General features: G+C 36.9%; 1 protein-coding gene across 17 annotated transcripts in view; it reads right to left on the minus strand.

Moving 5' to 3' along the window:
- The window catches only part of TRDN (triadin), a 502784-nt gene that overhangs the window by 430109 nt on the left and 45350 nt on the right, over positions 1-27325 (minus strand). For all 17 annotated transcript variants that reach the window (XM_067010670.1, XM_067010684.1, XM_067010683.1 and 14 more), the window contains exon 2: positions 20555-20764. In XM_067010670.1, the coding sequence (XP_066866771.1) occupies positions 20555-20764 (210 nt within the window). The remainder of the gene's footprint in view (positions 1-20554; positions 20765-27325) is intronic.

Genomic DNA, 27325 nt, shown 5'->3' on the forward strand with positions numbered 1-27325 from the left:
GGCCACAGAACGAGAAAGGAGGCAGAGGCAAGATTAGAGGCAAAGAGTAAATATATGGCTAGTGTAACAATTTTGGGGAAACCAAGGCAAGAGTTCTAGCGACAAGGTACAGAGTATAAAACAGAATCAACAGATGTTTGGAAAGTAGAATGAGTTCTTTTTGATCACTGAACGTTCATGGGTAGTGGGGAAAGAGGAAAGTATGTGAGGAGTCCCACTTTTCTGACTTAAGAAACTGGAAACTGGATTTGTAATCTAGGAGGCAGACCTGGAAAGAAATGTTGGGTTAGCCAAAAAGTTCGTTCGGGTTTTTCGTAACATTGTATGGAAAAAACCCGAACGAACTTTTTGGCCAACCCAATATAACCAGCTCAGTTAGGAATTTTGAGTTTGATGTTCCAACTGAATGTCTTAACGCAACTAGAAAAATGGAGAGAGATTAGGGTTAAAAATATGGACTGGGAAGTCATTATGTGTGAAAGTCAGTTATAAGCAAACTTCTGGATGAGTAGGTCAATTAAGGGGAAAATAAAAATGCTGATGAGCTGATATTTTTTCAAAATAAAATAGCTTACTGACTCCCATGGTGGGAAAAATGCATTTTTCTAAAACTTATCTTGCATGCTTTAATTGTTTTGAACTGTATCACTGTTTTTAGCCTCTAAATCTAACTATCTGGCCATTTTAGAGAAGGGTTGATCCTGTTATTAGATTGACAGACATATATTAAAGATAAGCAGGCTAAGTATGATGGCAGCTCACTCATCACTTATATGGGCAACACAAAGTCATCGCAGCTAAAGCAATGGAACAAGGTGATATTGTCTAACAGGGGCAAGAAGCTCATGGTGTCAAAGAAGAGTTCTAAAAGTCATAAGAGGACAGGGTTTTAATAAGCAAGTGCCAGTCAGCAGTTCTAGTGCTGAAAAGTTTAACCAAGACGAAGATGTTAAGTATGCAATTTGTTCTTTTGTTCATCTGTTCAGTTTTTTTCATTAAGAAGTCAAGTGTGTATTTGAGACACTTCAGCAGAGTGATAGTGTCAGATTGTCTCTTTGAGGGGCTTGGCTAGAGGGATAGAAACAAAAAGGTTTGTAGCTAAATAGAGATATAGGGAGGTGAGGGAAATTTACTGGTTTTTCCAAGTTAGAAAACACACAAACATGTAGAAAGGAAGGAGGGAATAGAGGGGAGATTGTGAAGATACAGGAAGGAGCCACATTGAAAGCATACCTTCATGAGGCCCTTTCCTCTCATACACACCCAGACACACATATTTCTTTAAGAGTGATAAGCCCTGGGGCTTCCCTGGTGGCGCAGTGGTTGAGAATCCGCCTGCTGATGCAGGAGACACGGGTTAGTGCCCGGGTCCGGGAAGATCCCACCTGCCGCAGAGCGGCTGGGCCCGTGAGCCATGGCCTCTGAGCCTGCGCGTCGGGAGCCTGTGCTCCGCAATGGGAGAGGCCACAACAGTGAGAGGCCCGCGTACCACAAAAAAAAAAAAAAAAAAAAAAAAAAAAAAAAAAAAAAAAAAAGAGTGATAAGCCCTTTTATAAAACAAGATCTTCCTGAAGCAATAACTTGTACTTCTCTGTTAAATTAATTAAACAAGGAGGCCATTAGACTGAGGTGGCTCTAATACCTTAGCAGCCTTTGACAGCAAACAAAACCTAAGGCTTTAAGCACCTCAAGGTTAAGAAATCAAACCTATGGACAACAAGTCACAAAGAGCCAGCTAGCCTTTCCCCAATAAGGCAAATACTTAAGCTGTAGCCAATCAAATGATTTCCTTGCTTTGCTTCCACCTCTTCTCTGTAAAAGTTTTTCCTGAACTCCTGTCAGGAGAGTGCTCCTAAGCATTTTGGGTTTGGTGCTGCCCGATACAAATCAATTTTTGCTTATATTCTTAAAATTTTGAATATGCCTCAGTTTATCTTTTAACATCCCAGATAAACACAGATTCCCAAAACATTGTCTTTTTCTCTTTCTCTCCCTTTCTCTCTCCATCTCTCTTATCATCTTCTTCCCCTCTCTCTCCTACCTCTGACCTCCGGATACTGCCCATGTTAGATTGCAATGATCAGGCTTCTCCATCCTTTAGTGAGAATCATGCAAAAAATAAAATAAAATGAAGGGTGAACACAAAGCTCCTGAAATGCATCAGATTGTAAAAGATAAAACCCATTTGAATTACAATTTTGAAAAAAAATAAAATACTTGCAGATGTGAGGTATTTAGATGAATTTAAAGCAAAGAAAAACTACGATCCTGATTTAAGAGCAGTTTTGGTGAGCTAATTGTTTTATTGACTGCACAAGGAAATGACTGTCAGTTTTCTAATCTACATTTGAATAGTCATAGTGTAGCTCCAATCCTTGCCATTCAACATCTGAGGCATGAGCATTTTCCTTCTGATTTTTAACATTTTCTCAATTGAAATTTTCCCATACTCATCTTTACTATTAACTAACTTCAGTATTTTAGAAATGTGCACTGGTGTGGAACCCTAATGAAATTAAACACAAGCATCTTTAGTTTTAATTGTGTGACTATTTCAATATTTAACAGTTTCAAAATATGTTTCTAAGTTGTCCTTTGCTGTTCCTCAACTGCTACTTTTTGAGGCAATAAGAAGCATTAATGCAAATAAATGTACATTTCACCTCTCTTTCTCAATATGACCCCAATCATCCAATTTTTTGCTGGCAAATTCGCGTTGCAGGTGTTTAAGCGTGGAATATTTCCAGCTAGCTGGAGCTAGACCCAAGTCAAATAAAGGGCATTTTACATTGTGAAACAAAAATCACAAACAACTTTTGGCTTCTTTTATTCATGTCAAGCATCTATATAAAAATTGAAGAGTCTTACTATAATTTTATTAATAATCATGGTGTGGATGTTATTATATTAACTGAAAAATTAACTTTCCATCCTCCTCTTAAAAATGTATATCTTAAGTATAAATACAATCCCAATGTTACATGTATTAACAAGGAATGAGAGGGCTTCCCCGGTGGCGCAGTGGTTGAGACTCCGCCTGCCGATGCAGGGGATGCGGGTTCCTGCCCCGGTCCGGGAAGATCCCACGTGCCGCGGAGCGGCTGGGCCCGTGAGCCGTGGCCGCTGAGCCTGCGCGTCCGGAGCCTGTGCTCCGCAACGGGAGCGGCCACAACAGTGAGAGGCCCGCGTACCGCAAAATAAATAAATAAAAAATAAAAAAATAAAAATAAAAAAAAAAATAAAAAACAAGGAATGAGAAAGCAAGTTTTCTGTAGATTTATAGATTTCTGTAGATTTGTTTCCAAGCTAATAGGATTAATTTCCTGGTAGCACAAGAACAGTCAAAATATCATAGTACTCCAGTTAGATGACTTACTTGGATCATTATGTTATAAATTTAGCAGACCAGTGAAAAAGAAGGATATTAGATTTGGGATTTATACAGCAGTTAGCATATCCTGACTACGTACTGAATAAACATGTATTTCATCAAGTCAAGGTTTGGTTTTGGAAACTCTTGACTATATTATATATTCTCTTTAGCTATTCTATTGCTCAGTGTTAGCCAAAAAAATAATTTTTTAAAAGGAAATTTATTTATTTATTTTTGGCTGTGTTGGGTCTTCGTTGCTGCACGTGCGCTTTCTCTAGTTGCAGAGAGCAGGGGCTAATCTTCATTGTGGTGCGAGAGCTTCTCATTGCAGTGGTTTCTCTTGCTGCAGAGCATGGGCTCCAGGCACAGGCTTCAGTAGTTGTGGCACGCAGGCTCAGTAGTTGTGGCGCACGGGCTTAGTTGCTCCACGGCATATGGGATCTTCCTGGACCAGGGATTGAACCCTTGTGCCCTGCATTGGCAGGCGGATTCTTAACCCCTGTGCCACCAAAGAAGTCCCCAAAGAAATAATTTAAAAATTTTTTAACCACATTAAAATGGAGCATTTAGGGCCATGAATTATGTTATTATATCATGTAAAAATAATAAACCATTTCAGAATGGCTAGAACACTCCCTCAATGTGAAAATAAAATAGAATACTTTAAACATTGGATTACTATTGTGTAATTGGTAGAATCTATGTATATTCAAATTATATTTAAAATTGGAAATCATGTAGTCAATTCATCTTTTTGAAATATGCCTATTCATCTTTCTGAAACATTGAATAAGCTTAAAGTCATGAAGAATAAATTAAAATAATACTAACTACAATTTATCTAAAAATTACTATGTGCCATTCAAAATTCCAAATGTTTTGTATATATTAACTCATTCAATGCTCACAGAACCATATGAAGCAGATATTCTTACTGCCTACAGAGAATGAAACTGACGCATAGGGAAGTCATGTTCCCAAGGTTACACAGCTACTAATTGGAATCAGGACTTCAACCCAGTACTTGAGTCCCCAGAGCCTGCATTTAACTACTTCACTTGGGTCTTGAAGTCCATGTATTCTTTTATTATTACTGTTGTGTAGTTTTGCTTGTTTGCTTGCTATATATGCTTAGCAAATAACTCCTGTTAAGCTCATACAAATTTTACTAAACAATGTGTGCCAGGCAATAAGTAGGTTAACAGGAATATTAAGATAAATGAGACAATCCTACCTTTGAGATGCTTAAGGTTCAATCAGAGAAACAGAGGTTTAAAAAGTGAACCTTAACACTATCAAAATCATCATAAACTATAAAGAACGACTGCTCATTGCTTAGCATTCAGAGTGTAAAAAACACTACCACCTTTTCCTTTATTTATTTACTTATTTATTCATTTTTTCATCTCAACATTCATTCAAATGTTTATTGAGCTCACAGTGCTAAACACTTCTAAGCACTAGAAAAATCAAGCAAATAAAATCGTCATTTTCCTTGCAAATCTAACAGATCAGTAGAGAAGAAAGATATTAAATAAGTAACCACACACAATCAAATGTATATAACTTGTAATAAGTGCTGTGAGTAAAGAGTAAATGATATAATGGGGAATTAGGATAGAGTGACTTTACACTGGAAGTTCAGGAAAGGTTTCTCTAAGGAAGTGAATCCAAGCACAGCACTAAAAAATGTTTAATAGATGGACCATCAAAAAGTGGGGTATTGGGCTTCCCTGGTGGCGCAGTGGTTGAGAGTCCACTTGCCGATGCAGGGGACACAGGTTCGTGCCCCGGTCCGGGAAGATTCCACATGCCGCGGAGCGGCTGGTCCCGTGAGCCATGGCCGCTGAGCCTGCACGTCCGGAGCCTGTGCTCCGCTACGGGAGAGGCCACAACAGTGAGAGGCCCGCGTACCGCAAAAAAAAAAAAAAAAAAAAAAAAAAAAAAAGTGGGGTATTAACGTACGGTATGATTTATAATTGTATCCATCTAGATACATCTATAAATATAAAGTCTCCTTTGCTAAGGTTCATATGAGTGGTATAGAGCATTGGTATCAAACTTGGATTTCTTGACCTTGAAATCTGCCACCAGCAAAAACCTGGAGCCCAACATCGAATTACCAACTTTTTATTTTGTAAGAAAATGTCATTTAAAAACTGTAACAGGAACAATATCTGTCATTATCATCATTTCAAAAGAGAATTTTAAGACCAAAAACGTAGGAACAATAGAATTAAGGACACATCTTTAAAGTGGATATATTTTTCTTTATCTTTTTCTTCATTTCATGAAGAATCAACAAACTCTGATTAGGATCTGGGAACCATTGGACTATAAAAACTTCTGTTTCCTTGAGGTGTTTATAAGCAGATTGGAATTAGGTAATGAAATGCATCCTTATAGATGTAGGGAACAAGAAGACCAAACAGGCCTGGGACATTGAACAGAAAATGTGGGATTTGAGATAAGACTTAAATCAGAATAAGAAGCACAAAAATGTCAGCTATTCTTGAAAACTCAGTACACATGAGAACTGATAAAGTCTAAAATGTTGCATTTAGTGTCCCAGTTTTCCAAGTCTCCTAAAATGTAATAACATATTCATACATATGCAGTCACACAAGCATTTCTATATACACACACACAGACACACAGACACATATACATATATATATATAACTATTAAATGGTAAATTTAAACATTCTGATTGACTTTGGGTCTTCCCTGAATCATTTTGCTCCTCTAAACTCATAGACTGGCAAACAGTGCACCTGTCTTACTGGGCTAAGTGCCAGGGGAAAAAAATATCAGGGAAATTAATTTTTAAGAGCAGTAGATAAATGGCACACCTCATTAGAAAGTCTATTTAAAAGGCACATCAGGAGATATCTGCAAGACTTTCATAAGAAATTGATGCTTCCTACCATCATATTCTTGCTGGCTCTCTTCTCAGATTACTGATCTTACTTCCTGGTAATAAGACTCAAATTCAAGTTGCATTTAATGCATGCCTCCTATGTGCCAGGCGGGTATGTTTTACATAGATTATCTTATCTAATTCTTTCAAAATTGTTTTGAAATAAGTATATTTTGTGGAATGCCTGCAAGAATTACTAAACGTGCTTTGAGACCCCCTGTTACAGCCATATAATGATTTTCCCTTCTTATGGATGAAGATGCTAATAAATTATGACCCTTGTTTTTAGGTAAGAAAAGCCACAAATTACTACAGTTTATTCCCGTACATTCTTACTTAGAGGAAAATCATTAACATGCACTAATAACTAAGTTTGTAGTCATTTCTTTAGAAATCCTACTTGCTCGCATTTATTGTTTAGAGAGAAAGTTGTCTCTTTGTAAATAAGGCAAAGAAGTCTGTAAGGAATGTCAACAAAAGACCAGGAATTCTGACCCTGAAAGAATCATTAAATTATCAGAGCACCCCACTGTTTTCTGGAAGGACTTCCTGGCTGAGTCTACAGAAGCTTGGGGGTGAGGACTCTAGAAGCCTTTGTGACTCCCTAGGCTCAGTTATTAAGGAATGAACATTCCCTGCCCCTCCACCCCAACTTGGGGTTTCGGAAGACATAATATCCAGGTGATCAGACACCTTGGTTTGTGCCTATTGTCCTGAGGTAAATATTCATAGCTTCCCATTTCACACTCACAAGTGTCCTGTTTTGGATGACAAATTATATAGTCATCCTATGGGGTGGTTTTGTGTGCTGTCAAGTCACTAAACTTGAATTACATTTCCCAGAATTCCCTTACATGAATGTTCCAGGTAACATTTGGGTACAAGAGAAATTTGCACAAGCTCTGGACGGCAAAATAGAAGTAATAACCATTGTTTATTCTCTGAAGGTTGGTATAGGGCAGGCGCTGTCACCTCTCTTGCACATTATGGCAGGTATGCTGGCTGGTCTTGACGTGTGACAGCAGCAGGCTGCATCTCTTCCAGTTCCCACTGACTGGCCCTCCTCCTTCAGCATCTCCTTCAGCAGGTGGAAGGCACCAGCTTATATTGCAGCTCACCCACGTCATCGTAATTTCAGGTGCTAAGAGTCAAATGAGAGTTCCAGGTTGTCCTTTGTCTCCCCTATTCTATTTCTATCTGCCTTTTTCAGTGATGGGGTTCAGGCCATGCTACCCCCAAATGTGGCACCTTAGCATATTGAATATTTTCAGCTGAAGGAATGGAAGAAATAGTATGTGTGAGAAGAACTTTCTGACCCTCCCCTAAAGCAGGGCATAAGACCCTCCTGTGAGAGAGGCCCTCCCTACACCCAGAGGAAAGGAATGTCTGTATCCTCAAATGCACAGAGGAATCTGAATGAACAGGCCTTACTGCGTTCCCCAATCTGCTACACTTAGCTCAGACCCTTTTTTGTCTTGTCACATTTTTTCACCACTTTCCACTTATCACCAAACCTAGCATAAAAATGCTCAGGTTTAACTGCCTCTTAAGGGCTTCATTTCCTTATGAAGAAAGGCTCCTATGTCCCATAAAGCTTATATTAAATAAATCTGAGTGCTTTTCTCTCATTAATTTGTCTTTTGTTAGAGGGGCCCCAGCCTAGAATTTAGAAAGGGAGAGGAAAAAGACCCTCTCCTCTACACTATCTTCCACTCTGCTGACTTCTGACCCTGTAAACAGATAAACTGCAACAGCCTCACCTAGACTGCTTAATCAGCTCCCATGAATGCATAAGCCATACAAAATAAATTCCCTATTTTACATCACTTACAGTGACTCTACTCTCATCAAAGTCTTACAGATAGACCATAGCATTGTTCGAATAGTATTCTGACATTATGTTTAGTAAGAAATGAAGGGTAGTGAAATCTCTTGTCTAGTATCTGATTTTTGTGTCCTAAAATTTGTCTTATTTGAAAAGATGAAGTAAAGTCACAAATTTTGCAGAACAGGGACCAAGGTGCCACCCCCATTTTACAGACAAGAAAATATAATTTCTTAGTCACGATAACTTGTAGGTTATAGAGTTATGAATGAACCAAAGTCTTCTGAAATAAGCATATGAGTGAACCCAAGTCTTTTGAAATAAGCCAATTATATTAGTGCTTCACAAGTAGGTTGTATACAGATCAACCAGATCAAATTCAAAAAATAGGGAATTGTGAAGATTAGCCAAAGGAGAATCATTCTTCTCAATCCAGTATAGTACTTGCTTATGAAAATAGGTTTTCATTTCTCTGTTAACGTTTTTTAATATCTTGGAAGCATCACCTACTTTTCTCAAGTGTCAGAGCCCAAGGACAGGTGCTCTCTCTGGCTTTCAGAGTGACTATTTCTAGTATGCTTTCTTGTACCACCAATTTTGTTTTTTAAACGTTAATGATACATATTTCGAAGACTATTATGTGGTACAAAAGGCTCATCATGGTAATAATATTAATGCCTGGTAAATGTTTGAAATGTATCAATTAAAAATAGCATTCGAAACACAAGAGGATCATTTACATTTTGAAATTCCTAATGAAGCAAATGGGTTTTTTTCTGTTAAAAAAAACATTAAAAAGGCAAGTTTAAAACTTAACAGATGGAGAAAAGAAATCAGAATTTTAACACAAGTGGATGTATCCCATCCAACCAGTGGTTAATACAGGTTTTATGCTATAATTATACAGTGTCCTTGAATTTATACTCTTTTGCTTCTAGAAGTTGATCATTCAAATTTTAATTAGCAAAAGTATTTGAATTTCTTATTTGAAGAATTAATATATATGTCTCGGAGAATTGTAGCTTTGACACTTTTTAAAATTTCAAATCCATTGGAGAATATTTGTCTTCTGAAATATGGCTTCAGGTTGCCAGCCATCCTAATACACCATCTTTCTCTTTGCACCTGTTGTAATTACAATCTCTCTTTGTCAACTAGAGTACAATCTCTCTTTGTCAACTAGAGTACTCTAGTTGACAAAGAGAGATTGTATTTAGATCTAAATACTTAGATCTAAGTATTTATCTTAAGATACATAACTTGGCAATATAACTTTCTGAGAGTAAAATATGTGGTAGCCAGCCACCACAGTGGCCCCCAGTTATTCTTGCCTGTGGGCATTCCTACCATTGTATAGCCTCATCCAACACTGAATAGGGTTGACCTATTATGACCTAAAGGATTTTGCAGAAATGGCAGTGTGGGATTTCAAAGTGTAGGTCATAAGGGGCATTGTGGATTCTGCCTTGTTCTTTCTCGAATCACTCAGTCTAGGCGATGCCAGTTGCCATGTTGTGAGGACACACCAGAATTAACTTAAAAGCTGAATGAGTGATACATCTTGCCAATTGGTCCACAATCCCAGAAAAAAAATTTCAGATGTCTTCAGCCCCAGCCAAGGCCTTCACTGCAACAACAAGATATACCCTAAGCCAGAACCACCGACCTAAGCCATTCCCAAATTCGTAAGCCATAGAAACTGTGTGGAGTGATAGATGTTTATTATTTTTTTGAACCTCTTACTTTTCCAGTAATCTATTATACAGCAATAGATGACCATTACAAAATATGACAAGTATCATTTCAGAAACATATTTTATTTTTTCATTCTAATTTTATTAAATGTACTTATTAGTTTTTAAAGTGGGTCAAAACCTGTTTGACTGGATGAAATAAAAATTTTATGATAAATATTTCTTTCTTCCTAAGGTAAGGAATTGTTTCAAAATCAAAATATCAGCATTAGTCATTCCTTTAAGCAATATATAGCAGAAAACCTTCTATGTGACAGACACTCATATACAGAGATGAATAAGAGAATTTCTTCCTTGAATAAGGTTAAGTTTTTGAGTGAGATGGATAAGTAAACAGATACTAATAATAAAATGTGTTAACTGCTGGCATCCTTACAGGTACCTGTAAGGGACTAAGAAAATGAAACATGGTACAGTGAATTTTTCTTAGGAAATCTGGAATTCTTTCACAAAAATGGATGAATTAATTCTTCAATAAAACTGAGGAATGAATCTCTTACTAGTGATATTAAAAGGTATACAGGGGAGACCTTCAAGATGGCAGAGGAGTAAGATGTGGAGATCATCTTCCTCCCCACAAATACATCAAAAATACATCTACATGTGGAACAACACCTACAGAACACCTACTGAACGCTGGCAGAAGACCTCAGATTTCCCAAAAGGCAAGAAACTATCCACATACCTGGCTAGGGCCAAGAAAAAAAGAAAAAAACAGACACAAAAGAATAGGGACAGTACCTGCAGCTCTGGGAGGGAGTTGTGAAGGAGGAAAAGTTTCCACACACTAGGAAGGCCCTTCACTGGCGGAGACAGGGGCGGGTGGCAGGGGGAAAGCTTCAGAGCCACGGAGGAAAACACAGTAACAACGGTGCAGAGGGCAAAGCGGAGAGATTCCTGCACAGAGGATCAGTGCCGACCAGCACTTCCAGCCCAAGAGGCTTGTCTGCTCACCTGCCAGGATGGGCGGGGGCTGGGAGCTGAGGCTTGAGCTTCGGAGGTCGGATCCCAGGGAGAGGATTGGGGTTGGCTGTGTGAACACAGCCTGAAGGGGATACTGCACCACAGCTAGCCGGGAGGGAGTCCAGGAAAAAGTCTGGACCTGCCTAGGAGGCAAGAGACCATTGTTTCAGGGTTCAAGAGGAGAGGGGATTCAGAGCACCACTTAAATGAGCTCCAGAGATGGGCGCGAGCTGCAGCTATCAGCATGAACCCCAGAGATGGTCATGAGACGCTAAGGCTGATAGTGCAGCCACCATGAAGCCTGTGTGCAAACACAGGTTACTATCTACACCTCCCGTCCCTCGAGCCTGTGCAGCCCGCCACTGCCAGGGTCCTGTGATCCAGGGACAACTTCCCTGGGAGAAGACATGGTGCACCTCAGGCTGGTGCAACATCATTCCGGCCTCTGCCGCCACACGCTCACCCCGTATTCCGTACTCCTCCCTCCCGCTGGCCTGAGTGAGCCAGAGCCGCTGAATCAGCTGCTACTTTAACCCCGTCCTGTCTGGGAGAGAACAGATGCCCTCAGGAGACCTACACGCAGGGGTGGGGCCAAATCCAAAGTTGAACTCCAGGAAGCTGTGCGAACAAAGAAGAGAAAGGGAAATCTCTCCCAGCAGCCTCAGGAGCAGCGGATTAAATCTCCACACTCAACTTGATGTACGCTGCATCTGTGGAATACCTGAAGAGAAAACGAATCTTCCCAAAATTGAGGCAGTGGACTTTGGGAGCAATTGTAGACTTGGGGTTTGCTTTCTACATCTGATTTGTTTCAGGTCTTAGGTTTATCTTAGTTTAGTATTTAGAGTTTATTATCATTGGTAAATTTGTTTATTGATTTGGTTGCTCTCTTCCTTTTTTAATATATACATATATATATATTTTTCCTTTTCTTCTGAGTGTGTATGTGCATGATTCTTTGTGTGATTTTATCTGTATAGCTTTGCTTTTACCATTTGCCCTAGGGTTCTGTCTGTCTGGTTTTTTGTTTTCATTCTTTTTTTTTTTTTCAGTATAGTTCTTAGCGCTTGTTATCATTAGTGAACTTGTTTTTTGGTTTGGCTGCTTTCTTCTTTCTTTTCTTTTATTACTTTTGAATTTTTTTATTTTAAATATTTTTTTTATTTTTTTATTTTAATAACTTTATTTTATTTATTTTTTCTTTCTTTCTTTTTTTTCTCCCTTTTCTTCTGAGCTGTGTGGCTGACAGGGTCTTGGTGCTCCGGCCGGGTGTCAGGCCTGTGCTTCTGAGGTGGGAGAGCAAAGTTCAGGACATTGGTCCATCAGAGACCTCCCAGATCCACATAATATCAAACAGCGAAATCTCTCCCAGAGATCTCTGTCTCAATGCTAAGACCCAGCTCCATTCAATGCTCAGCAAGCACCAGTGCTGGAAACTCTATGCCAAACAATTAGCAACACAGGAACACAACCCCACCCATTAGCAGAGAGGCTGCCTAAAATCATAATAAGGTCACAGACACCCCAAAACTCACCACCAGACGTGGTCCTGCCCACCAGAAAGATAAGATCCAGCATGATCCACCAGAAAACAGACACCAGTCCCCTCCACCAGGAGGTCTATACAACCCACTGAACCAACCTTACCCACTGGAGGCAGACACCAAAAAAAATGGGAACTACAAACCTACAGCCTGCAAAAAGGAGAACCCAAACACAGTAAGTTAAGTAAAATGAGAAGACAGAGAAACACACAGCAGATGAAGGAGAAGGTAAAAACGTATCAGACCAAACAAATGAAGAGGAAGTAGGCAGTCGACCTGAAAAAGAATTCAGAGTAATGATAGTAAAGATGATCCAAAATCTTGGAAATAGAATGGACACAATACAAGAAACGTTTAACGAGGACCTAGAAGAACTAAAGAGAAAACAAACAATGATGAACAACACAATAAATGAAATTAAAAGTTCTCTAGAAAGAATCAACAGCAGAATAAATGAGACAGAAGAATGGATAAGTGACCTGGAAGATAAAATAGTGGAACTACCACAGAGCAGAATAAAGAAAAAACAATGAAAAGAAATGAGGACAGTCTCGGAGTCTTCTGGGACTACATTAAACACACCAATATTCGAATTATAGGGGCCCTAGAAGACGAAGAGAAAAACAAAGGGACTGAGAAAATATCTGAAGAGATTATAGTTGAAAACTTCCTAACATGGGAAAAGAAAATCAGTCAAGTATAGGAAATGCAGAGAGTCCCATACAGGATAAATGCAAGGAAAAACACTCCAAGACACATATTAATCAAATGTCAAAAATTAAATACAAAGAAAAAATATTAATAGCAGCAAGGGAAAAACAACAAATAACATACAAGGGAATCTCCCATAAGGTTAACAGCTGATCTTTCAGAAGAAACTCTGCAAGCCAGAAGGGAGTGGCAGGACACATTTAAAGTGATGAAAGGCAAAAACCTACAAACAAGATTACTCTAACCAGCAAGGATCTCATTCAGATTCAACGGAGAAATTAAAACGTTTACAGAAAAGCAAGAGCCAAGAGAATTCAGCAATACCAAACCAGCTTTATAACAAATGATAAAGGAACTTCTCTAGGCAGGAAACACAAGAGAAGGAAAACGTCTACAATAACAAACCCAAAACAATTAACAAAATGGTAATAGGAACATACATATCGATAACTACCTTAAATTTCAATGGATTAAATGCTCCAAACAAAAGACATAGATCGGCTGAATGGATACAAAAACAAGACCCATACATATGCTGTCTACAAGAGACCCACTTCAGACCTAGAGACACATACAGACTGAAAGTGAGGGGATGGAAAAAGATATTCTATGCAAATGGAAATCAAAAGAAAGCTGGAGGGCTTCCCTGGTGGCGCAGTGGTTGAGAGTCCGCCTGCCGATGCAGGGGAAATGGGTTCATGACCCGGCCCAGGAAGATACCACATGCCGTGGAGAGGCTAGGCCCATGAGCCATGTCCGCTGAACCTGAGCGTCCGGAGCCTGTGCTCTGCAATGGGAGAGGCCACAACATGAGAGGCCTGCGTACCGCAAAAAAAAAAGAAAAAAAAAGAAAGCTGGAGTAGCAATTCTCATATCAGACAAAATAGACTTTAAAATCAAGACTATTACAAGAGACAAAGAAGGACACTACATAATGATCAAGGGATCGAACCAAGAAGAAGATATAACAATTGTAAATATTCATGCACCCAACATAGCAGCACCTCAATAAATAAGGCAAATGCTAACAGCCATAAAAGAGGAAATCCACAGTGACACAATCATAGTAGGGGACTTTAACACCCCACTTTCACCAATAGACAGATCATCCAAAATGAAAATAAATAAGGAAACACAATCTTTAAATGATACATTAAACAAGATGGACTTGATATTTATAGGACATTCCATCCAGAAATGACAGAATACACTTTCTTCTCAAGTGCTCATGGAACATTCTCCAGGATAGACCAGATCTTGGGTCACAAATGAAGCCTTGGTAAATTTAAGAAAACTGAAATTGTATCAAGTAACTTTTCTGACCAAAATGTTATGAGACTACATACCAATTACAGGAAAAAACATGTGAAAAATACAAACACATGGAGGTCAAAGAATACACTACTGAATAACCAAGAGATCACTGAAGAAATCAAAGAGGAAATCAAAAAATACCTAGAAACAAATGACAGTGAAAATTTGACGACCCAGAACATATGGGATGCATCAAAAGCAGTTCTAAGAGGCAAGTTTATAGCAATACAATCCTACCTCAATGAACAAGTAACATCTCAAAGAAACAACCTAAACTTAACCGTAAAGCAATCAGACAAAGAACAAAAAAACCCCAAAGTTAGCAAAAGGAAAGAAATCATAAAGATCAGATCAGAAATAAATAAAAAAGAAATGAAGGAAAGAATAGCAAAGATCAATAAAACTAAAAGCTGGTTCTTTGAGAAGATAACGAAAATTGATAAACCTGTAGCTAGACTCATCAAGCAAAAAAGAGAGAAGACTCATATCAATAGAATTAGAAATGAGAAAGGAGAAGTAACAACTGACACTGCAGAAATACAAAGGATCATGAGAGATTACTACAAGCAACTATATGCCAAGAAAATGGACAACCTGGAAGAAATGGGCCAATTCTTACAAAAGCACAAACTTCTAAGACTGAACCAGGAAGAAATAGAAGATATAAACAGACCAATCACAAGCAGTGAAATTGAGCCTGTGATTAAAAATCTTCCAACAAACAAAAGTCCAGGATGAGGTGGCTTCATAGACGAATTCTATCAAACATTGAGAGAAGAGCTAACACCTATTCTTCTCAAACTTCCAAAATATAGCAGAGGGAAGAACACTCCCCAACCCTTTCTATGAGGCCACATCACCCTGACACCAAAACCAGACAACGATGTCACAAGGAAAGAAAACTACAGGCCAATATCACCTATGAACATAAATGCAAAAATCCTCAATAAAATATTAGCAAACAGAATCCAACAGCACATTAAAAGGATCATACACCATGATCAAGTGGAGTGTATTCCAGGAATGCAAGGATTTTTCAATATATGCAAATCAATCAATGTGATAAACCATATTAACACACTGAAGGATAAAAACCACATGATCATCTCAATAGATGCAGAAAAAACTTTTGACAAAATTCAACAACTATTTATGATAAAAACCCTCCAAAAAGTAGGCAGAGAGGGAACTTACCTCAACATAATAAAGGCCATATATGACAAACACACACCAACATTGTTCTCAATGATGAAAATCTGAAACTATTTCCACTAAGATCAGGAACAAGACAAGGTTTCTTACTCTCACCACTATTGTTCAACATAGTTTTGGAAGTTTTAGCCACAGCAATCAGAGAAGAAAAAGAAATAAAAGGAATCCAAACTGGAAAAGAAGAAGTAAAGATGGTACTGCTTGCAGATGACATGATACTATACATAGTGAATCCTAAAGATGCTAAAGAATACTACTAGAGCTAATCAATGAATTTGGTAAAGTAGTAGGACACAAAATTAATGTACAGAAGTCTGTTGCATTCTTATACACTAATGATGGAAAATCTGAAAGAGAAATTAAAGAAACACTCCCATTTACCACTGTAACACAAAGAATAAAATACCTAGGAATAAACCTACATAAGGAGACAAAAGACCTGTATGCACAGAACTATAAGACACTGACGAAAGAAATTAAAGATGATACAAACAGATGGAGAGATATACCATGTTCTTGGATTGGAAGAATCAACATTGTGAAAATGACTATACTACCCAAAGCAATTTATAGATTCAATGCAATCGCTATCAAACTACCAATGGCATTTTTCACAGAACTAGAACAAAAAATTTCACAATTTGTATGGAAACACAAAAGACCCCGAATAGCCAAAGCAATTTTGAGAAAGTAAAACGGCGCTGGAAGAATCAGGCTCCCAGATTTCAGATTATACTATAAAGCTACAGTAATCAAGAGAGTATGGTACTGGCACAAAAACAGAAATATAGATCAATGGAACAGAATAAAAAGCCCAGAGCTTAACCCACACACATATGGTCACCTTATCTTTGATAAAGGATGCAAGAATATACAATGGAGAAAAGACAGCCTCTTCAATAAGTGGTGCTGGGAAAACTGGATAGCTACATGTAAAAGAATGAAATTAGAACACTCTCTAACACTATACACAAAAATAAACTCACAATGGATTAAAGAGCTAAATGTAAGATCAGACACTATAAAACTCTTAGAGGAAAACACAGGTAAAACACTCTGACATAAATCACAGCAAGATCCTTTTTGACCCACCTCCTAGAGAAATGGAAATAAAAACAAAAATAAACAAATGGGACCTAATGATACTTAAAAGCTTTTGCACAGCAAAGGAAACCATAAACAAGACAAAAAGACAACCCTCAGAATGGGAGAAAATATTTGCAAATGAAGCAACTGACAAAGGATTAATTTCCAAAATTTACAAGCAGCTCATGCAGCTCAATATCAAAAAAACAAACAACCCAATCCAAAAATGGCAGAAGACCTAAATAGACATTTCTCCAAAGAAGATATACAGATTGCCAACAAACACATGAAAGGACGCTCAACATCACTAATCATTAGAGAAATGCAAATCAAAACTACAATGAGGTAGCACCTCACACCGTCAGAATGGTCATGATCAAAAAATCTACAAACAATAAATGCTGGAGAGGGTGTGGAGAAAAGGGAACCCTCTTGCACTGTTGGTGGGAATGTAAATTGATACAGCCACTATGGAGAACAGTATGGAGGTTCCTTCAAAAACTAAAAATAGAACTACCATATGACACAGCAATCCAACTACTGGGCATATACACTGAGAAAAGCATAATTCAAAAAGTGTCATGTATCACAATGTTCAATGCAGCTCTATTTACAATAGCCAGCACATGGAAGCAACCTAAGTGTCTATCCACAGATGAATGGATAAAGAAGATGTGGCAAATGTATACAATGGAATACTACTCAGCCATAAAAGGAAATGAAATTGAGTTATTTGTAATGAGGTGGATGGACCTAGAGTCTGTCATACAGAGTGAAGTAAGTCAGAAAGAGAAAAACAAATACTGTATGCTAACACATATATATGGTATCTGAAGAATCTAGGGGCAGGACAGGAATAAAGATACAGACATAGAGAATGGACTTGAAGACACAGGGAGGGGGAAGAGTAAGCTGGGATGAAGTGAGAGCGTGGCATGGACATATATACACTACCAAATGTAAAATAGCTAGTGGGAAGAAGCTGCATAGCACAGGGAGATCAGCTTGGTGCTTTGTGACCACTTAGAAGGGTAGGATAGGGAGGGTGGAAGGGAGATGCAAGAGGGAGGGGATATGGGGATATATGTATATGTATGGCTGATTCACTTTGTTATAAAGCAGAAACTAATACTCCATTGTAAAGCAATTATAGTCCAATAAAGATGTTTAAAAAATTAATAAATAAATAAAATTTAAAAAAATGTGTACAGTACTTGTGATAAACCAGGTTCTGTTCTAAACACTCCAAATATATTCATTTGTATAATTCTCTTAATCTTATTACATATGTACTATTGTATAGATGATGAAACTGAAGCACAGAGAGACTAAGTGACTTTTCTGATATCACAACGGCTAGAAAGTTGCAAGATCTGGATTTAATAGCAAGGAAATGCAGTCCCAGAGTTCACATTCTTAACTACTTTCTTACACTTTCTGCTCTACTGGATCAGGGAATGAGGGAAGGATTCTATGAGCAGAGGCAGGGAGGAGTGAGAGTGTATGTTTTCCTAGGGAAAGAAAACAGGTGATAGCAATAGGAAGTATGGCTGGAAAACGAGGTGCATGAGTGGAATTACAAGATGAAAATAAAGGGCTAAGCCAAGGACTTGAATTTCATGCCAAGGAATTTGTACTTGGCAGAAATACTCAATGAAATTTATGTTTTATGAAGATACCTTGGGGGCAACGTTAAAGGGGAGAGACCTGGATGAGGCAGACAAGAAGAAACTGCATTAGCCCCTCAAAAGAGAATCAAGGTCTGAAGTGTAGTAATGGAGACTGTGGTAATAAGAGGAGGGAGCAAATTTATGAGGCATAAGAGGGTTGGCTGGCATACAGTGTGGTAACTGATCAGGTGCCCAGCAGATTAAACAGATGACTTGCAGGTTTCTTTTTGCAGGGAATGGATACATGGTTAGGTCATTAATAAATATATAGAACTGGAGTAGGAGTCTTCACAAAGAAGATGTAGTTAGCAAACAGTTCTTGAAAGAAGAAATGAAGTAGTAGTAATACAGAGGTTATTTTTCCCCTATCAAACGAAATGCCAGGAACATAGGCATTATCCATAGTACCTAATTACAATGGTCCAAGGAAGCTCTACTGTGGACTGTGTGCCTTACATTTAAGTAATCTAATCTGAAAATTTAATTAGAGGTAGCCGCTCATTTTATCAAATAATTAAGAACAAATTCACAGTAATTTATTTAGTATACTTATTAAAATATTAACTTTACAAATATTAGATTTACACACAATTCTTAAAATACATCTACTGTAAAAATTGAAGAACTATATTATATGACCATATTTGGTTCTAAAATTTGAATGAATGAAATTCTAAAAAAGAGCAGATAAAAAATATCAGTCAATATAGGCTCAAGGGAAATGAAATTTCCTAGAGTAATGTAACCGTTTTTCACTTAAAATTCTAGGTCAAATTTTATATTATAGGCATTTCAACTGTATATTCTTTTAAGAGTCTGCATTACACAATATACCAAAACTATTGCTTACTTAAAGCAGAGGTTTATGGCTCTGGATAAATAGCCCTTTTGCTTTGGTTGACATCATGACACTTAGCTCTACCTGTTAGATGATGCTCACTCTAACCCAGCTACCAAGGGTACAGGGGGCGGAGGCATCTCAGTCACACCTCCATATCAATAAACCCAAACTATACAGTTTTATGACTTTGTGTTATTCATACTTGCATTTCTTTTAACATAGCCATTTTCTGGCATATGTAGTAGATACTTGACAATAATTGTTGAATGAGTAAAATACCATAATGAGAAGTAGAGGATCTCTCAGTATATAGAATGCAACTTACAGTATTTATAGTTTTGGGGTTCTACTGATTCCACTCTTACTGAAGAAAGAACAGGTAGGTTGGAGGGTATACAGTGCAAATATGAACGAGCACATTAAGAGGCTAATAAAATGTTTTTGCTTATGATACAAAGGCATAAGCATAAACTCATTCACCTATTCATTTAATACTTATTGAGCAACTGACCAATTCCTTCCCTCAAGGAACTCACATGCTCAATAGAGCATGTCAGATGTGGAAATAGATAAATATAATTTTTAAAAAACAGAAAGACTTTGAACAAAGAGATGAACAATATACTCAGAGATTGGATAGGCCATAATGAAAATCTAAATTTCCTCACTTGTGATATTCCTATTTCACTCCAAATCTATAAGAACACATGGCTGGCCATAGTATCGCATTACAAGTAATTCCTGGAAATTCCTTTTAACATTCTTTATTTTTAGGAAATCAAAATAGGATGTTTTAATGGGAGGAGCAAAGAGAATGTCAGGGAAGGAAACTTGGAGCCAGATAGTGGGGGACTTAAAAATACACGATTTTCCATTTGTCCAAAAGTGTTTTATTTGGGTTTGGTTTGGTTTTATATAGCTGAGTGTAAAATCTACAAATTATCCTCTATTAATGATTGATAAAGTCCCTATTCCCAAACCAAATATACACCAAGCTTTGGAATTGTTATCCTCATGAAACTATATCATTGAGCTTTTTTTCAGCTCTTCAAATCAGGTTGCATTTGAAGTCTATGAGAACAACAGGCAAAGATTAGAAGGAAAGGTGAAGATGGGAACTAGCCGTTAGTGGCCCTCAAACATGTTTGTGGGATGCTTTGTTTATTTGCAGGGTGAAGAGAAACAAAGCCAGAGCTGGAGAGAACTCTGTTTCTTTCCATTTAAAAGCCAAACTTCTGCGGTACGGCAGACACTAACACAACATTGCAAAGTAGCTGTACTCCAATAAAAATTAATTTAAAAAAAAAAGAAAAAGAAAAGCCAGACTTCATGGATCTTACCTGAAAAGTTTCTGTAATCCACTAAGTCAAACATAACAATGGCCACAGCTGACCACGTGATGATCAGAGCAATGACCAGAAGCCAGGCTGCTGGGGAGCTGAATGTTGTCACTATATCTTCTGTGACTGTCCTCTTCATCACTTTTCCAGGGGATTTGGGCACAGATCCATTCTTGCTGTCGATCACCGTTGTGGTTGTAGATGCATTTCCTAATCGAACATTGGAAAAGGAGAATTACAATTTGGAATTTCATGTCAAATATTGATGACAAAATCCCCTTCCCCACAAAACACAGACTGTATAGGTATATATAGCTCTTTTACAGCATTTTCTATGACAGAACACACCTCTTTAGTGGTAGAGCCAACTTCCCTGCCCGCTACCACATTTCACTTTCTCAGCATTTACCCTCCACCCTGATACCCACAGGCCCTCATAATCAGCATTCCTTGTCTCCCAAGTTCCATAAGTACTGCCATCCAGGCCACACACTATGTCATAATATTCAATCATTTTTGCATCTCACTTACCGCCTCATATACCCAATACCATCAAGGGCAATGGCTTTTTTGGTCAAGTTGCTTTTTAACACCTTTTTCTTTTATTTAGGTTCGTATGTCAGGTCTAAATGCAAGCAAAAATATCCCCTCTGGGAGAGAAACAAAATCAGTGATAAAATAGTTCAAATGGATAAAATTTCTTTTGGATATTCTGGTTTAACAGCATAATTGACCCTCTATTAAAGCCATTAAGTTTTATTTGTGAAAGGGACATAGAAGATCTAAGAGACTAATGTTGGAAAATCTTATTATATCCAGAAACTTTTTATTCCTGCTTACAAAAGTCTACACTTTCAGTTCATGACTGAAAATTCAAAAAATATAAAAAATAGCAAAATAAATAAATAGATAATTATTTGGGTTTTTTATTAAACAATAGATTTACCATAGATAATTATTTGTATTCTCACCACGCAAAAACAACTCTTGACATGTTGTTCTATTTATACCTACTTTTCTGTACTTGCAAGTAAATACATAAATATGTTTTATTTGTTTCTGACAAGTCATCAACACACTCTCCGTTAGTTTTATTTACTAGGCAATATATAATAAACATGATTTCTTGCTGTACATATTCCATAAAATACCACTTAAGTGGCTGCATGGCATGTCATTCCGTGGCTATGCATAATTTAGTCGAACAGCTTTCTACCCTGGGACATGGCAGAAGTTTTCTCAGCACGTATTAATGATTTTTGTATAAGGAGAATTTCCTAAATATAGAATTTCTGGGCAAATAATATAATCACTTTTATAACTTGAGAATATATGTATATATTTGAAAATTAGTTTATTTTTGAAAATTGTATATGCCAGCAGTCTCTGTTTCCTTATCCTTGACAACCCTGGGTATTACAGGTATTCAAAATATGTGCAATCACACAGGAGGAAAATTCCCGTTGCGGAGCACAGGCTCCGGACGCGCAGGCGCAGCGGCCATGGCTCACGGGCCCAGCCGCTCCGCGGCATGTGGGATCTTCCCGGACCGGGGCACGAACCCGTATCCCCTGCATCGGCAGGCGGATTCTCAACCACTGCGCCACCAGGGAAGCCCCAGAGATAAGCTTTTTAATATATTTATTTTTCATTTATATTTCTTATCCTGTGAAGTTTTTTGTTCATTTTTCTATAAACCTCCTTCTGGTGGTTTATAAAATTGTATACACATATACATAATGTATATGTATATATTTTGTATATGTATATTTGCATATACATGTATGCATGTCTACATGTAAATGTACTTACATGTATGCATGTGTGTATACATGTATGTTTATAAATAGACACATATAGGATAGTACCACTTTATCTAAACTTATGTTGTACTTTTTTCCTTCAACTGTTTACTTTTTCTTTTTATGATATTTTTATGTAGAGAGTAAACATTTTAAAATTTTGTAACTCATTTTTCTTCTGAAAAGTTTCTGCCTTTGCATGACTAGAAAGTGCCCCCTCAATGGAGAGGAGGCATATATGACTATATTGACAAGCCTTGACTCATAGAAAGTTATCTCTAGAGGAAACTTAGAGATTATTTGGAACAAATATATCATGTTTCATTTAAGAACAACTGAAGACCAACCAGAAATTATACAGATGTGGAGTAAATAACTGAGTACTAAAGAGAAAAAAATACCCCTAACAATCCAAATATTTTTGCCAAAATTACAGCTTAACAATATATTTCATATACTTTAAATATGAACTACTTTGTCTACAACAACTAAAGAATTACATATCAGGGAAGAGAAAATTTTGATTAATCACATTCTAATATACATAAGTAAATATTTTCAATTTTACCTCTAAATTACATTCCCAATTTTTTTTTAAAAGCAAATTTTCAAACTTCTTTGACATTAAAAATTAAAAAAAAATTTTCCACTCCCAACCGGAAACTTCTTTGACATTTTTTACAAAATGAATTTCACCTAAATGGAGTTACTCTTAGAATAATCTTTGCCATTATCATCATCACTATCATCGTTACTTTGGCCACTACTTCTACAGGTAGGACTACAACCACTACTATCATTATAAGGAAAGGCTAGAAGTGTAAGATTAACCTTAGAAACAAAGGTTAAGGGACTAACTCCTCGATAAATGCAGACATTTATTTCCACTTAATAAGAATATACATTAGGCTAAGACAGTTTTAGGGAACCAAAAAAAGAATGCTATGACTTCCTCAATGTCTTTCCTAATCAATTTATTTCTTGTAATACAGGAAAACAGGGACACATACTGTAAGTTATTCATATTAATGGATCCTGTTTTGCCCCATTAACAAAATTAAGAGAGATGATTGATAACAAATAAATTTATTTTGTTATTGTACAAATGTTATCAATGTAACTGAATTCTTTAAAGTACAAAAAATAAAGTTTGAACCCTCAAACGTGTGCACTGGGTACTTAAAGTATAAATTCAGTTCATAAGACAATTTTTAGCTGTTGACAGAAGAAATGAAAATACCACATTCAAAATTAAGTACTCTAGTTAATAAAGTTTTCCTCTTTTGTTTCTTTACCCATAAAATGGTACTTTCCTCCCCTATATAGAAATAAAATAAATGACATAAAATTCTAGACTGACTAGGGAAAAGAAAATCAAATACACTCTAGTGTATATGTTAGTAGGTAATAATAATAACCAAACATAACTAATACAACTATTTTTAGATGACAATGGTAAATCTAGGCATATATTTTTAAGAGTAAAAAGCTGATAAGAAACATCAGTGGTAAAATCATTTAATTAAAATTTTAAAACAACTTTAGGTATAAATTAATAATAGTAACAATGAATCTCCTTTCTTCTCTGAAAATCGATGTGAATACATATCCCAAGCTCAAGGATTCAATTTAGTTGAAATGATACCAAGATGGAAAAATAACTTTAAAAAACAGATTTCACAGTTTGTACCTGAGGTGGTGCTCAAAAAAGGAAAAATTAGAAAGAACTCATATCATATCCTCTCACTGAATTTGGTGCCAAATTCCCATCACTTCTAATGACAGTTCTGAAAATGGAGGAATGATAGAAATACTTTGAAATGCGATTCAAGACTCAAGTGGGGCTACAAGTGAATCAAATGATTCGCAGGAGAGTAAGTGAATTATAAGTGTTTAGGAGAGGCCCACCTGAAAGCTGATATGTTGCTAAACTCCAGTTTTTTAACTTCTGGAAGGCTTCCTACTATCACTATATAGAGAACATGGGAAGAATTGCTTTTGCTCTTTAGATTCACTTCAGTGAACTGTGTATAAGAGTATTTCTGCAGACAATAACATACACACCTGCTTGGTATCTTGAAACTGAATAAATAAACTTACTGAGATTTGATACAAAATTTGAATACTGGTCTCATTTTTAAAAGACAGAAAAATTTTTATGGGATATGAATTTCTACATTTTTTCCCTTTTTCATTAGGAAAATGAGAGACTATATAAATTCAGGAAGTAATGCAAGTTCAGAATTAAAATATTACTTTTAATTTTTTAAAGAACTGATTTTAATATAAATTCCAAATTTTATTTCACCTTACAGTCCTGCCAAAACAATTATGGTACAATATTTTAAACAAATACAAATGACAAAGTTAACACTAAACAATTTAAAAATCTTTTCTATTTTTTTTCATCCTCACATCCTAAAAAATTCCACTTAAGAATTAATCAAGATTCCAAGGTGATGAAAACATTCTGAGTATCCAACAGCAAAACCATAAGCAATTTGAAAGTAACCTGAAGGTTATCCTGTTTAAGGAAAATTGTGCTGCCTTTGTTATGGAAACACACTAGGTTGTAACTTTCAATTTCCATTCAGATTTACTTATAGAAGCCACACAGTGCCAAGAAGAATAAAATTGAGGGAAAATAAATTGCTTTCTCTGACAGCTGGTCAAGATATATGCAAAGAACAGAGTGTGTAATCTGAGATTATTTAATGTTTGAGAAGCACTTTGGAGATGAAAACAGCTAGTTATTGATATGGTGGAAAAAATGAGAGGTAAAGATTACTGAGAAATTTGATATGGGTGATGTTTCTTGAAAGTTGGTGTCTCACAATTGGAGCAGAGCAGCGAGGATATGTGACAGTACTTTCCATCCCTACTTTTTCATTCCATTCGTTTTGATTTCATACAAATTATTATGATTGCCAGGTAGCCAGAATCAGCTTCAAAAGAAGTGGGGATCTGCACTGCTATATTTAACATGGATAACCAACAAGGACATACTGTATAGCACAGGGAACTCTGCTTAATGTTATGTGGCAGCCTGGATGAGAGGGGAGTTTGGGGGAGAATGGATACCTGCATATGTATGGTTGAGTCGCTTTGCTGTGCAGCTGAAACTATCACAACATCGTTAATCGGCTATACTCCAATATAAAATAAAAAGTTAAAAACAAAGAGACACAGTTCAAAACAAAACAAAACAAAAAAACAAACAAAAAAGAAGTGGGGATCTGGCTGAAGGGCCAAGAGACTCTGCTCCATAAAGTAAAATTAGGGCTGCTTATGTAGTAGCTCCAAAGACCACAGCCAGGTTATGCACTGGAGAATAAATCATAAGTCTCCTGAAAGAATTCACTTAACCTCATCATGCCTTATTAATCAGATGAGGAAAGTGTCATGCCTATTTGCCCATTATTATTCCTATGGGAAAAATACAATACAGTCTCTTCTAGGATGCTCAAGGAAGACACCTATATTCTAGAATGGTATAAATAAAATATTCATATTCATTTCATCAAAGCATTAATTTGAATTTCACATTTAACTGTGCGATGTGGTTTGTGGAATACTCTAACACTAAATTTTTTCTTCAAAAATTAGAGAGCGTGGGCCTCCCTGGTGGCGCAGTGGTTGAGAGTCCGCCTGCCGATGCAGGGGATATGGGTTCGTTCCCTGGTCCGGGAAGATCCCACATGCCGCGGAGCGGCTGGGCCCGGGAGCCATGGCCGCTGAGCCTGCGCGTCCGGAGCCTGCGCTCCGCAACGGGAGAGGCCGCAACAGTGAGAGGCCCGCGTACCACACACACACACAAAAAATTAGAGAGCAAAGGAGAGCAGGGCAGTATATACTATCAGTGAAAAAAAAAGTTATTTCAAAATTATATTAGGATTGTAATTCCCAGTCATAAGAATGACCTTTGCTATATTTTTAAGTGTTCCAGAAAACATGCATATAAGTAAGAATTTTGGAGAAACTCTATTGAAAAGATCTTTAAGCAAATAAAGTTGAAAAGTGAAGAATCCATCCTTTAACTTGCATATTTTATTAAACCTAGTGTTTGGAGAATGTCTAGGTATTGATAGCAAAAACAAACTTATAGTTACCAAAGGGGAAACGTGGCAGGGAGGGATAAATTAGAAGCTTGGGATGAACACACACACACTACTATATTTAAGATAGACAGTGAGAAGATAGCACAGCTGTTACAATAGCTGTTTGCTTAAATTGCCTACACCATTTTTATCAGATAAATTATACGTAGCAAGTTATAAGAGTATCAGTGAGGAATGAAATTCTCTTTACACAGTTTTTTATCTCAGCCACTAAAATATTTTTATTTTACAGGAAAGACATGAACCTGTTGATATGATGAATCCTTACTTGTAGTGAACTTTGCGGAATAAACAGGTAATAGGATGCTTCTGCTATATTTTAGGATCACATACTCTTTTTCCATTGCTGTATTTCCCCTGACAGATGTGATGAATCCATGCTGGCAAAACAGTAGTTTATGGACTTAAAAAAATTAGTTTCATTCTGAGAATTTTTCAAGTGCTTTTTTCTTGTTGTATGAGAAAACCTAAACGACTAAACTATTGATTTTAGGAAGTCAACCTCTGTAAGAACAAATAAACTTTATGAAAATAAATGATAAAAAAAAGACAGATAACCAACAAGGATCTACTGTATAGCACAGGGAAATCTACTCAATATTATGTGATAACCTATATGAGAAAAGAATCTAAAAAGATAATATATGTATATGTATAACTGAATCACTTTGCTGTACACCTGAAACTAACACAACATTGTAAATCAACTACACTACAATAAAAAAAAAGAATGTCTATGTATCATATACAAAGAAATCTGTGACAACTAAATTATGCTTTTCTAGTATAAACTGAATGAAAATAGATTTTGAGAGGCAAGTTAAATCATGACAATTCACAAAAACAATCTT

The sequence above is a fragment of the Kogia breviceps genome, chromosome 13 (assembly GCF_026419965.1).
Source record: "Kogia breviceps isolate mKogBre1 chromosome 13, mKogBre1 haplotype 1, whole genome shotgun sequence".
Classification (NCBI taxonomy): domain Eukaryota; kingdom Metazoa; phylum Chordata; class Mammalia; order Artiodactyla; family Physeteridae; genus Kogia; species Kogia breviceps.